Source organism: Scophthalmus maximus, chromosome 3 (genome assembly GCF_022379125.1).
Source record: "Scophthalmus maximus strain ysfricsl-2021 chromosome 3, ASM2237912v1, whole genome shotgun sequence".
In the NCBI taxonomy this organism is placed as follows: domain Eukaryota; kingdom Metazoa; phylum Chordata; class Actinopteri; order Pleuronectiformes; family Scophthalmidae; genus Scophthalmus; species Scophthalmus maximus.
This window is the reverse complement of record NC_061517.1, coordinates 18,377,511-18,390,047: the sequence shown is the minus strand read 5'-3', so window position 1 is coordinate 18,390,047 and position 12,537 is coordinate 18,377,511. Positions and strand designations below refer to the sequence as shown.

At 44.7% G+C, this 12,537-nt stretch overlaps 1 protein-coding gene across 2 annotated transcripts in view; it reads right to left on the bottom strand.

The window, feature by feature from the left end:
• Positions 1–3,349: 3,349 nt before the first annotated feature.
• Positions 3,350–12,537, bottom strand: part of soga1 (suppressor of glucose, autophagy associated 1) — an 80,587-nt gene continuing 71,399 nt past the window's right edge. For both annotated transcript variants that reach the window (XM_035644548.2, XM_047330912.1), the window contains exons 16-24: positions 11,541–11,693; positions 11,012–11,128; positions 8,120–8,184; positions 7,749–7,896; positions 6,993–7,583; positions 6,203–6,473; positions 5,808–6,080; positions 4,693–5,132; positions 3,350–4,122 (exon numbers count right to left, since the gene is read on the bottom strand). In XM_035644548.2, the coding sequence (XP_035500441.2) occupies positions 3,976–4,122; positions 4,693–5,132; positions 5,808–6,080; positions 6,203–6,473; positions 6,993–7,583; positions 7,749–7,896; positions 8,120–8,184; positions 11,012–11,128; positions 11,541–11,693 (2,205 nt within the window). In that variant the 3' untranslated portion in view covers positions 3,350–3,975. The remainder of the gene's footprint in view (positions 4,123–4,692; positions 5,133–5,807; positions 6,081–6,202; positions 6,474–6,992; positions 7,584–7,748; positions 7,897–8,119; positions 8,185–11,011; positions 11,129–11,540; positions 11,694–12,537) is intronic.

Here is a 12,537-nt window from a genome sequence, read left to right as displayed (position 1 = left end):
GGATTTGTTGTCGGGTTTGTGCTTTTATTTTGCAGGTGTGGTAAAGGATTGGTTTTGAAATCATGTCAATTCAGATACTTGGATCTGCGCTTCCATCTGTCGCATGTTCAGATTCCTAATTAGATGAAAGGAATTTCATCCCAGAATTCCCAGACGTGGTGCCAAGCCTAATATCAGGGTATGATAAAGGTTCCTTTGTGGTTTCAGTCTGTTGCTCCCGGTGTGTACAGCCGTGGCAGAGACGGTGGGACGACTGAGTCACGACTGGACCTCGGTCACTGCAGACAGGGATCTTCTGCCAGCCCTGGGGTTAACTACAAACTGTGTGTAACCATCCCAGGACCTTTTTAGAGCATTGGCAAAGATGTCCGCAGCAATAAGGGGAGGCCGCCGGCAGACGGGGCCACGGTGAACGGAGAAGTGAACATTTTCGCCATTTCTCTCTTACAATGACACAAAGGCGTCTATTTTGAGGGTAGATAATGACATGTTGGCTACCCGTCGAGCCAGAATCACTATTTGTCAAAAGGAGGGAAAATCAATTGCTGCACTTCTTTTAGCTTCTTGGCCTGATGAAACACGGATGCCTGCGGGTGATTATGAATTTGAAGTAACACTTCACTGAAAACCTGTTCTTTTTAAATGCGGACTATGTCACCATACGTGGGTGTTTGCAACAAATGCAAACCATGGCCAGCATCAAACAGACGCAGAATATATTGCCATAATTGGAAAATATATAACTTTAGCGTCGATCACACTTAGAATACAGAAGGGCAGCAAGGGAGTTAATTAAACTGCAGGCGAGGTTCGAGAGGCTTCAAGGGACAGAGAGATAAAGAATTCGCTGACGACAGCTGCGACAAAGCTACAAAAACGAATCACAGCCTGAATAATCAATGCTCAGCATTCCCCCCCCCCCCCCCCCCCCCCCCCCCCCCCCCCCCCCCCCCCCCCCCCCCCCCCCCCCCCCCCCCCCCCCCCCCCCCCCCCCCCCCCCCCCCCCCCCCCCCCCCCCCCCCCCCCCCCCCCATTTCTATCATTGATGTTAAATACACAATATGTACTGCTGTAAAGTTAATTCTCCTCAGTGACTACGGCAGACGGGGTTTTTAATTGCGTGGCACAACCGCAAAGCTTTGAACGACGGAGACATCGTGAGTTTGGGATGTGAACTCAACCTTATTGGCTGCGCTTTTTGTTTATGGGAAACTTGGAAACATTGTAATGAGGTTACATTATTCCTGTGGTCGGAAAAACAACCAGATTTCTTGGCTCAAAAAACTGACTGCGGTCAAAGATCAAACAGACTGTATCCAGTGCAGCTTTTCCGAAGCAGAGACTGGGTTGGTGCAGTTGGTTTTGTACCAGCGCTGTGGGCTGGAGTGGACACAAGAAAGCAGCATTTAGACTGTGGGTTTTCCTCAGTGTGTTATTGAAATAGATGCTATGTTACGGTAATGCCCTATTTTAACTGCTGAGTCATTACATTGTGCGCAGAGACGCAGAGACTCTCGATCGCTGCTCCGACACAAACCGTGGAAGAGACATTTATAAATAGACGAATGGAGGGATCGGTGGGAGATGCCTCGTCAAAGGCGGCGAGCCCGCAGCAGACGTTACACTAAGTAGCACCATGATAACTAAATAGAAAGGAATAGAAACAACAGGCTAACAATCTGTAAAAACATCCGTATAAAAAAAATGAACAAAAATAATTTACTTTTCAGAAATACAATAACCCATTTGTATAAAAAAACAACCTGTAAACCATTTTGTCCGACCTCCACTGTGATACAGTACGCGACTGTAGCTTTAGTACAACCTGATCGAAGTTATGTGCATTAAAAACAATCTTACCCATTTAAAGAAACAAAGGCCTGCTGGATCTGTTGGTGTGTTTTTTTTCATATGGAGTCCAGTTTTGGTGTGAGCTGACCAATAGACAGTCTGACAGGCACTTTGAACATCGATTAGAAAGAGAATGACATGGCAAACGGACAGGAGAAAGAAAAATCCTTCCAAATGCTTTTCTGAGTTTTAAATAATTTTTTGTTTTGTTTTCAATTGACTAAAAATAACAAGTGTGTAGACATCCCACTGGATGTTAAACAATTCAGTTAAAGAACTTTGTTTGACTAAAGGTCATTTAATGAAATCAATTCTTATAGTGAGTAAAAACCTTCAGTGCTTCAGGTGACTGCAGTGGGACAGTTACAGCTCTTAACTGCTTGTTTACCAAGATTTTTGTTAGAGCACTACAGTAGCTACGCCCTCGGTGTAAAAAAACAAAAACAATTTGTACATGTACTCATTTATACATGAGAGAGGAGAGAAAGGATAAAGTAAAAAACATGTATTTACCAGACCTTTGAATGAAATACTGGTAGGCCAGAAAGATGAGAATTGAGCGGCCAAACGCACATACATATAAATCATTCACGCATCTGGGAAAAAGTCTGAATGTTTTCTCTGATAAAAGAAATGCATTGACTAATATCTCCTTTCTGGTTTGGACACAGCGAGTGTCAGTGTTTGTTTGCCATATTTCATATTTGATCCTATGAAGTAAAGAGATGGGAGGGATTCAGTGACAAAGCTGATGGGGATCAGGTCAATATCATCAAAAAGTCACGATGCAATGTGTAAAAGTTTAAATAAATGATTTTCTGTACTTTCCTACAGAATAGAAATAACTGGAATACATTTGACGTGTTGGTGTGGGTTTCTGTAGCATGACCCCAAAAGAAAAATGAGTTAAAGAAGTGGTAAAAACCTGCAGATGGGCTTTGAGGTTCACTTTTGCAATGGAGGAAAATTAGTCCCCAATCAGTGTCGCAGGTCTTTACACCACGTGTCTTCATCATCAGCCTGGTTTGTGGATGGACCTTGACATCAGCGAAGAAATATCTCAAAACAGACAGGCACTTTACCACCTGCTGAACATACAGACTCAGGAGGGTAAAACCTTTGAATTAGGTTTTTACTACATCTACAAGGTTGAAGACGTGTCCCTGTACTTGTTGTTCTGGGAACAAAGTGGAGTGTTACATCTGGACGAGAGCTTTGTCGTCAAAGTTTGCCACCAAACGACAATAGTAGAAGGTCCAGTCTGAGATCAGCCTCCTGGTCTCATTTGTAAAGCTGACACGTCCGAAACATCCATCGATGGGGGTCCAAGTCCGGTCAATGCTGGGAAGTCCAGCGGTTCTGTTGCTCGTCTTCGTGGCTTTTGCGAGGAGACGAGAGACGTGGGATGCTAGTCTGCGACTGAATCAGTTGTTTCATAAGGTTGAGTCAACATTTTTTTCTGCTGGTCAATCATAGTGGTGCCACTGCATTTCCCAGCAGAGCAGGTGTGTATATGACCAGGTCAAGAGAGAAATCCGCTGAGGTTACAGAGTAACCAAGAAGACAGAATATATATATATATATATTTTTTTTTTAAGAAGTGACAAATGTCTCCTCTACTGTTTTATATGGGTGGTGGAGTTGGTAGGTCCGGTCCTGACATCATTGATTAACTTGTTAGTGTCCTTTCAGGTGACAGGGTTACTTATGTTTTATAAAGTGTGTAATATTATGTGTGTGTGTGTGTGTGTTTTCTGTCCTGCTGGTAGTTATGTGTTGGTCTGAACTGTTGCTGGGTTGGAGTTTCAGTCCTCGCCCTCCCTGTCCATTAGAATGATCGATGCAAAATAATTGTAATGTTGCCTTGGTTTTGTGTGTGCGTGTTAAAGTGTGTGTGTGTGTGGGTGGCAGTGTTGTGAGGCAGTCTGTGCAGTGTGCTAGCAGTGTGTGTTGTGTCTGGCAGTGTGCGCCCGTGTGTGGCAGGTTGCGGGTGTGCATGTACATGTGTTGCCGTGAGAGCAGGCTTTGTTGTCATGGCAGTGGTGTTCAGTGTTTGTTAAGAATCAGTATCACTTTGTGTGTGTGCGTGTACAAGTGTCTTTGCGTGTGGCAGTAGACGTGTGGTCACTCGCTGCAGGCGTCCCTCTTGTCCTCGGCTGCAGCAGTAGACTCTTGTGGCCGGTGCTTGCACTGCCCGAGCGAATGGCGTCCTGCTGCTCTTGATGGCCGGGCAGAGCAGGACGACTGGGCAGCGCAGTCGCAGGGTGTATCCTGGGTAAGAGAGGGTGTTGTTAAACAAGGGGTCTTATTTACCTGAACATGCAGATATGAATGATTTATGAATGTTTGAACGGCAGAGACATATACACACCAGCTGTGTGTGGTAGGTGTGTTTGGTGTGGGACCATGCAGGATTTTAATTCGCCAGTAACCCGACAGTAAACACAGTCTGACCGTTAGAGTGTGTTGTCTCTGTGTTAACTGGTTAAATTCTAGTGGAAACATTCAATGTGTGTGGTTTGTCCAGTCTTTGTAGGTGTCAACTAGTCTTCAGCCCTGTCCACAGCTTCAGCAGTTTTAATCCATCATAGTTAACACTACACTTAAACGCATTTATCTGTAATAGCTTTATTCTAACAGGTAATGCAGTGCTGACTATCTAAACTGATCTGCACCGTGTGTCACAGTGATGGATTACGTACTTAACGCTGATTCAAGAGTTTACAAAGCATTTTTCAAAAAACCAGAACAATGATTTTCAATTGTAAAGTAAAAAGTAAAACCACTGGTATGTGGTCATTTTAAAGTTGAAAAAGTAAAAGGCATCTCCAGAGATCTTACCTCTGGACCTGTTCCTGCAGCCCCGGCGATGCTGGTTGCTTCCTTCCCTCCTCCCATGATGTTGACCATCTCTTCCCCAGCCGTCTGTCTCATGAACCGCTTATTAACAATCCTGGTCACACTGTCGGTGCATGCACTCATCCCGGCCAGCGCTGCGAGCCCACCAGCCCCAGCCGACAACAACTCCGGCTTGGGCTCGTCCACGTCGCTGAAACCCCCCAAGACAGCCACACCTCTGAGGCTGCCCGGGGAGTCCCTCGGCACTTTCTCCCCGGGCAGGGTGACTCCTGCCGGGCCACGGCTGCTGCAGACATTTCTGAAGAACTCCTGGACCAGGCCTCCGTACCGCTGAGAGCTGGGCTCGGGTCCACAGACTGCCACCGCAGAGGGTTTTCCTGCAGCGGGAGGCTGCCGGGCCGGACTGGCACCCTGGCTGGATCCTAATGGTGAGCAGGGATCAGAGACGGACATTACAATCATTTCAATTGGTTGAGGTTGACAGATCGACAAATAATTGAATCCGAGAAAAGCCTGCTTGCACTGTGACATTCAAAACTGAATTAATGAGAACAGAGGCACTAAGCACCAAGGCGAGTTGGGGAATTATTATTCTTATGGTAGATTCCGTGTTCTAGTAAAAAATTGACATTTTGCGACTTATCCGTTTTTATATTATCGTAAATTTAATATGTTCGGGTTTCAGACTTTTGTTAGGATAAAACAAAATGTCAGTTTTGACATTTCAATGAGTTAACTATAATTAACTTGTAAAAATATTCAGAAAGTAACTGACAGATTAATTAAATTCATTGAAAATACTATTTTGGCATTCATTTAATGGAAATGGTCAAATTTGAAATCGAAAAGTTCAAAAATGTTTAAATTAATATTAGCTATACAGCTAACAGGCACAGCAGAACATGACTTGTCTTTATCAGACAAACACATATGAGCTATAAACTTCTATTCTAGTGTCTAGTCCACGGAAGTGAAGGCAGCTAACGGTGAGACAGCATGAACAACACCAGGACACTGAAACCAAAGAATTCAGCCTTCATTCATTTATTATTTTCAATAAACGCTCTCTGTAAATACGGGTCCGACCGGTATCTCACCTCCGTCACCCCTCCAGAGCGACTCTGTGCTCCCAGAGTGCTCCACCACACTGAAGAGGCTGGAGAGGCCGTCGGTGAGGCCGCTGAGGACGGGGCTGTCCCTGGTGGTGGTGGAGCGGGCCCAGGCTGAGCGTCCGCCTCCGCCTCCACCTCCGCCTCCGCCTCCACCTCCACCTACGACTCCAACTCCACCTCCACCAAAGGGTCTCTGTTGGAGGCTCCACATGCTGCGGTCCCTCGAGGAGGAAGACACTTCCAGTCTAGAAGTGGAGCCTGACAACAGAAGAGTTTTGAACATCTCGCTCTTAAAAAAATCAAATCAAATCACGAAGCATTTAAACAGCCAAACACTGTCAGTTGGGTTAAAACAAATGTGAAGGAGAAAGAAGAATTACCAGAAGACACTCTGCGTTGTAGTTTCGGTGATCCATACTTGGGTGAACAGCACGGCCTCTCGATCCTGCTATGAACTTTATCCAGCGATGTTGAAATCTGTCGGGCTCGGGCCGACACCAACGAGGAGGTGGCTGTAGACGAGGGGCGCGGAGACCAGGCTTTGGAGTGTAACCCCGTCCCCCTGCTGCCTGGCAGGTTGTCGGTCTGAAGCCCGATGCTGACGTACTGGGCGGCGGTCTGCGTGGACCTGGTGGACATGCCGCCGACCACCTGCGGGACAGAGGGATGCGACGGAGCGAGGTTAGCGCTTCAGAGGATTCTGGATGATTTCACTTCAACCTGCAGAGAAGAAAGTTGTGTGTCGTATACTGCACAAAGTCTTTACTGGCTGAGTGAATCCTTAAGCCTGCGTCGAGTCACGTTACCTTAGTTCCAGTAAAAAGATTCACGATTTAGGATTAAAAAATAAACCAATTTTTTGATGGGATGAAAATTAAATGTATTTAAACTGCATAACAAAGATAAAGATTTGAAAAGTCTGTGGTGAGGACAAGGTGCTTGATTGAAGATTCATAAATTATAAATTATCTTTTAAAAATCAAATTATGCAAAGAAAAAAAAAATGTTGGTCTCAGGTCTTCATCACACACCTGTTATAATTATCTGTCCTTTTGAGAAAAAAGGTTTTTCTTTTGAAATACAGCTATATTATCATCAGAAGAAGTGTTGTGCCTTCTTTTGTTCACGAAAATGATCAAAGACCAATAGTTGAAGACTATAGAGTCGCACCTGACTTCCTGGTTCCTTGGATTTCCTCTCCAGAGATGAAGAGCGTATGGCCTGGCGCACACAGTTGGTCATCTCCTTCATGTCATCACTCAAGTTGACTGAAATCTCCAGGCCATGGAAAGCTGAAGAGGATGTGATCCCGTCAACCACACTGTTGGCCGAGCTGCCAACGCCGCTGTTGACGACACTGGGGATCGAACTGGCGATGCAGCTGCTCCTGCTCTCCAGCAGCTCCCTGTGCTGCTTGGACAGTGAGCTCAGCCACTGCTCGTACGAGGATGAACAGGAGGAGGAGGAGGAGGGTTGTTGCTGTTGCTGAACCTCGAGGGTTTCCACCGCAGGTACGCCCGCATCCCAGCCACACGGTCCCAGGGAGGAGCTCCCGTTCTGCGCCTGCTGTGACTCCTGGTTCCTTCTCCGCTGCTCGATGCGTCGCACGGCAGGCGGGCTGTAGTAGATCCGGATGCCTGTGCGGTCTGGAGCAGTGTAGCTCCTCTGGACCAACTCCAGATCCGGCTCGGATCCCACAAGGCTGCTGCAGGAGCCGCTGGGACCATCCCAGGTTTTACAGGTGTCCCCGACGTCTGGGGTCTAGGACACAAGAAAACAGGACAGAATTATTACACACTGTAATATGTTCTTTAATATGATAAAGGAATAAATCCAGTATAAAGTATCAAGTCAACAAAGAAAGTTTTTAAAAAGTACTATAAACTAACATTTTAGCCAGTGAATGTATAAAACTAAGTTATTAACCTCATTGGTCAGGTAGGTCCAATTCTTCCTGGTGAGGTCACCAAGCTCTGGGCGAATCAAAAGAGGCGGGACTTCAAACTGGACTTTCTCCTCCCGGTTGGTTGCCCCGTTGACATCTGGGCCATCCAGCTCCGATGAGGATTTAGTCCTTTTCATTAAAATCACAATGACATGATTCTTTAAAAATCAGACGACCGGTTGTGTTGCGCATTCCAGATGAAAAATTCAAACTAGGTTATGATGATATTTCGCAAATGACCAGCTGATGAAAGACTCTTAAACTCTTCAGTTAATTTAGGACATTTTCTAACTTCTGATTAAGTATCCATTTCAAACCAAGTACAGTTAAGATAATGCTATTTAATCATTACCTTGGCGACGCTGTTCCATTGGCAACTACGGCGTCTGCAGAGGAATCACCACCTGATGACTTAAACTGTGGGGACAGAAGAAGAGCCAGACTGTCAGTGAAAGAGAAATCCCTGAATCTAGTTTTCACCACAGCTTATTAGCATTTAAACGACCTGCTTCATCTGCACAAATAGTCCTCCTGAAGCATTCTTCATTTCTACCATTTTCACACAACCTGGGAGACATTTACTGTGGACACGCTCCAATCCACTTCCTCTGGAGCTTTTTTGACATAACAAAGTGGAGACTTTTTAATTTATCTGTGGCAAACACACACGCTCGCACACACACACACACACATTTATACAGATGGCGATGCTGAGTCAGTGTGTTTCACACTCGAGGGGGTGATCAGACACTCAGAAGAATGCGGCAGAGTGAGAGAGAAGGGAAGGAGGACATCTGCAGATACACCGTTGGACTTCACTGAACTGAAGAGAAGGCGGACCTGATGATGCTTTTAAAGACAGATCGCTAAATATTGTTCGTACAAGCTAGTGTACATTTCTCTCCATCTTCTCTCAATGTATGTTCTTAATTCAGTCGACAATAATGATGAAACTTTAACTTGGAATTTTCCATCCATCTATCCATTATCAGGGCTGCACGGTGGTGTAGTGGTTAGCACTTTCGCCTCACAGCAAGAAGGTTCTGGGTTTGAATCCCAGTTCAAATCAACCAGGGCTTATTCTCCCTGTATGCGTGGGTTCTCTCCGGGTTCTCCGGCTTCCTCCCACAGTCCAAAGACATGCAGAATGGGGTTAGGTTAATTGGAGACTCTAAATTGACCGTAGGTGTGAATGTGAGAGTGAATGGTCGTCCGTCTCTGTATGTGGCCCTGCGATAGGCTGGCGACCTGTCCAGAGTGAACCCCGGCTCTCGCCCAATGTCAGCTGGGATTGGCTCCAGCCCCCCCGTGGCCCTTAAATGGATAAAGTGGTAGACGATGGATAGATATCCATTATCAATACCTCTTCATCCTTTAAGGGTCCCGGGGGGCTGGAGCCAATAACTTAGAATTATGCATTTTTAAACATTGTATTTAAAAAAGGACATGCTATCAAAAAAATGTTTTCCCTAATCTTATAATAACTAAACCATATTATTAAAAATTCACACAAACACAAACATCACTTGGATAATATACTCAAATTACAGTATTTAACATTAAATAACTTGTCATTTTTTTATCCAATAAAATCCCAGTTAAGACTTATTTTCCCACCCCATATTTTTTTCTCCTCATCACAGAATAAACTGTTTATTAGGCACAACTGTACAATCTTTTTAGTTTATATTATAAAATTATGCAACAGTTCTGCCATAAATCCTACATTAACTTTAGTTATAGTTAATGATGTCATTACAGTTATTTATATGGAGTGGGGTCCAAAAGTCTGAGACTCACACTTTCCATTTCACTAGAATGGGAATGTAAAAACGGGTCTCAGACTTTTGGACCCCACTGTACATGTGGCATCTTTAAATAATGACTTTATGTTTTATTGAATAGCATTTCATCATACAGGTGTACTTCTATAGTTTACAATTGGATGGTTTCTCCCTGGGTAAGTCCCAGTCCCCCCAACTTCCATTTTAACTGAGTGACAGAGGAAAAAACCCTGAATAGTGACTCTGACCGCAAGCGCACAATCTGGCCTGAGGGGGGCAGTATGATCCAATGTCAGAAGAGGAGGCCCGACAGTATAACATTACATACTGTACATAGAGTAAATACAAGACAAGCTTTATGGGTGACAGAGCACAGAGACAAGTAAAATACGACGGGCTTCACTTTCCTGGTTCCCAGTGCAGGACACAGCCGCTTCCTGTATTGGAAGGAGTGAGACATGGGATCACACTGAACAGATGGATGAGAAGGGGAAATAAAGGAATGATGGGAAAGGAAAGAGAAACAAGAAAGGGACAACAGACGCCCTCAGACTGAAAAGACTCAAAAGGAAGCGGGCACAGACATCAGAGGACAGACACCGGAGCACCACTGACCCACCAGCTGTGTATGTGGGTCTTCATTTCTCTGTGTGTGTGTGTGTGTGTGTGTGTGTGTTTATGGAAACAACCCGAAGTAATGACCACTTTAAACACTGATGCAATCCCACTACATCCCTCCCTGACATGTTGCAGCAGCGCGGCGGTGACAAGGCAGCAGTGTGTAATCAGCAGTTCTGACGGACCCATGTTTTCCCGGTGAGCTCAGCTTAACATTAAACGTCTCAACCGCGGAGAGGAAACAGCCAGAGAGGCTTGTCCTTCCTCACATCGCAGAATTAACGTCTGTGTGGTTACTGTGGGCATCAACAAAAGTACCCTGAGATTCAAAAAACACCACCACAGCAGCTGGTGCCGGTAACGTTTGGGTCTGATTCAATACAGTGAACAAATATTTAGAACTTAAAACTAGTATAACAGGTTTCCATGTAAGATGGGAAAAAAATGTCACACCAGCAAACACAAAGACAGATGATGTCCATGAATGGCTCATATCGGTCTATTTTCATCGACCAATGGACACATGGGTCCAAACCGCTGCTGCTCTATGTTGTGGCAAAACGGGTTTCAGTGGTCTGACTGAAATGATTGCCATAATGTAATAGCTGTGTTGCTCTTTAACCTTGAGACTTTTAACCTTTCTATTTCATTTCAGTGAAACACGTGAAATCATCCAGTGAGAGTGAATCTACAGGGACAAGTTAACCAGGAAACAACCTTCTGATCTGCTGACACGATAAACCTCCTTATCTCACACATTCAGCCTCATTCTCTCAGGTTCCATCAACCAAAAGACACGCACGCACGCACGCACACACGCACGCACGCACGCACAGTCGTACCTTCCCCTGCTGTGCATTGGCCTCTCTCACTCTCTGCTCCCACTGAGCTCTCTCCTGGCTGAATCTCTCCAGCAGCTCCAGCTTCTCTCTGCCCCAGTTCCTCTCTCCGATCTGAAGCTGATTGGTCCACAGCAGGGAGGGCCAAGAAGATGAGGCCAACGCCAGAGCAGGAAGAGAAAAGATGGATTCAGATACACGCCACAATATTTTATTTTTTAGAAGAAAAACCCAAGTTGATGCACGAGTCAACTATAACTCTTCCTGTAACAGTCAAATCGACAGGCTCTCTTCATAGCTTGAAATTGAACAAAAAATAAAACACAATCTAGACTAAATCTTTATTTTGGTGTCATATTAATTTAGACACATACAGAACATGTATGACTCTCCAACTACCTGGTTTATTGAATCCCCCCAAAAATATTTATTAAATAGTTTGACTGATATAGTTTTAACTATCCAAACATTCCTGAGGTTGCAATAAACAAAGTCACTGCATTTGCCAACAACACATATCCACAGAATGTACCTGTTTAGTGAGATCCATCACAGCGCCGTAGGACTCAGCCAGGAGGTGCTGGTGTTCTTCACGCTCCCGCTTCAGCGCCACCTTCAGATCCGGAGGCTCCATTGTATCGGTGGAGGACAGGGCTGCTGCGGATTTACCTGCTTTGGCCTCGAACTGGAAGAGGGAGGGAGGGCAGAGAGGTTACGGTAAACATCTACATTACAGTAGCTCCTGTACTCTGTCGCCAAATCACAGATTCAACATTGCAACATTTTGATCACAGTGTGATCTTTGCCCGGTCTGTTTATTGACCCGAGAATATCAAAATTACAGCTATAAAACCAACCCTATGGGTTGCTACGAGGTAAAATTTTATTCTACTTTTTTCAACAGCACAGAGAGGCCTCATCATCCGTACTGCTTCTCTCCTTTGTGAAGCAACACCTTCAATTTTTTCCCGCTTTTTAAAAATTAAAAATGAATCATCTTCTTAAAAGCAAAATCAGTGGCAGAAGTGCTATTCAGATCCTTATTTTGAGTGAAAAATGCAATGTTAACTGGCAGCAGTATACAAATAGACCAATAAAACCTGTGCATTGCAAATTTTACTCATAGCAAAAGTATAACTGAAGACTTTCTCTTTCGCTTAATAAAGTGAAATTTGAACTTAAAACTGTACCCAAGTATCAAAATAAAATGACTCCTGTTGAGGCAGAGTGTGAGGTAAAACACTGATTTGTATGTATGTAAGAATGAGCAGCATTTTATTGTTGTGGCTGAACCATTTGGTATTCAACTAAGATCGTTTTCTTCTCCTCTCTCTCTCTCTCTCTCTCTTTATTGTCCCCTCATTTCTCCGCTGCTTTTGTCTTCGCTTCAGTGTGTTATGAAATACATCACTTTTTAATCTTTCTCTTATCCTCGTCCTTCTTCTGTAAAGATCCTTCCTTCCCTACCTCTCCTCCTGCTCCTCCTCCGTCACCCTCTCTCTCTAGCTTTCCTCACACTCTATTTCGAG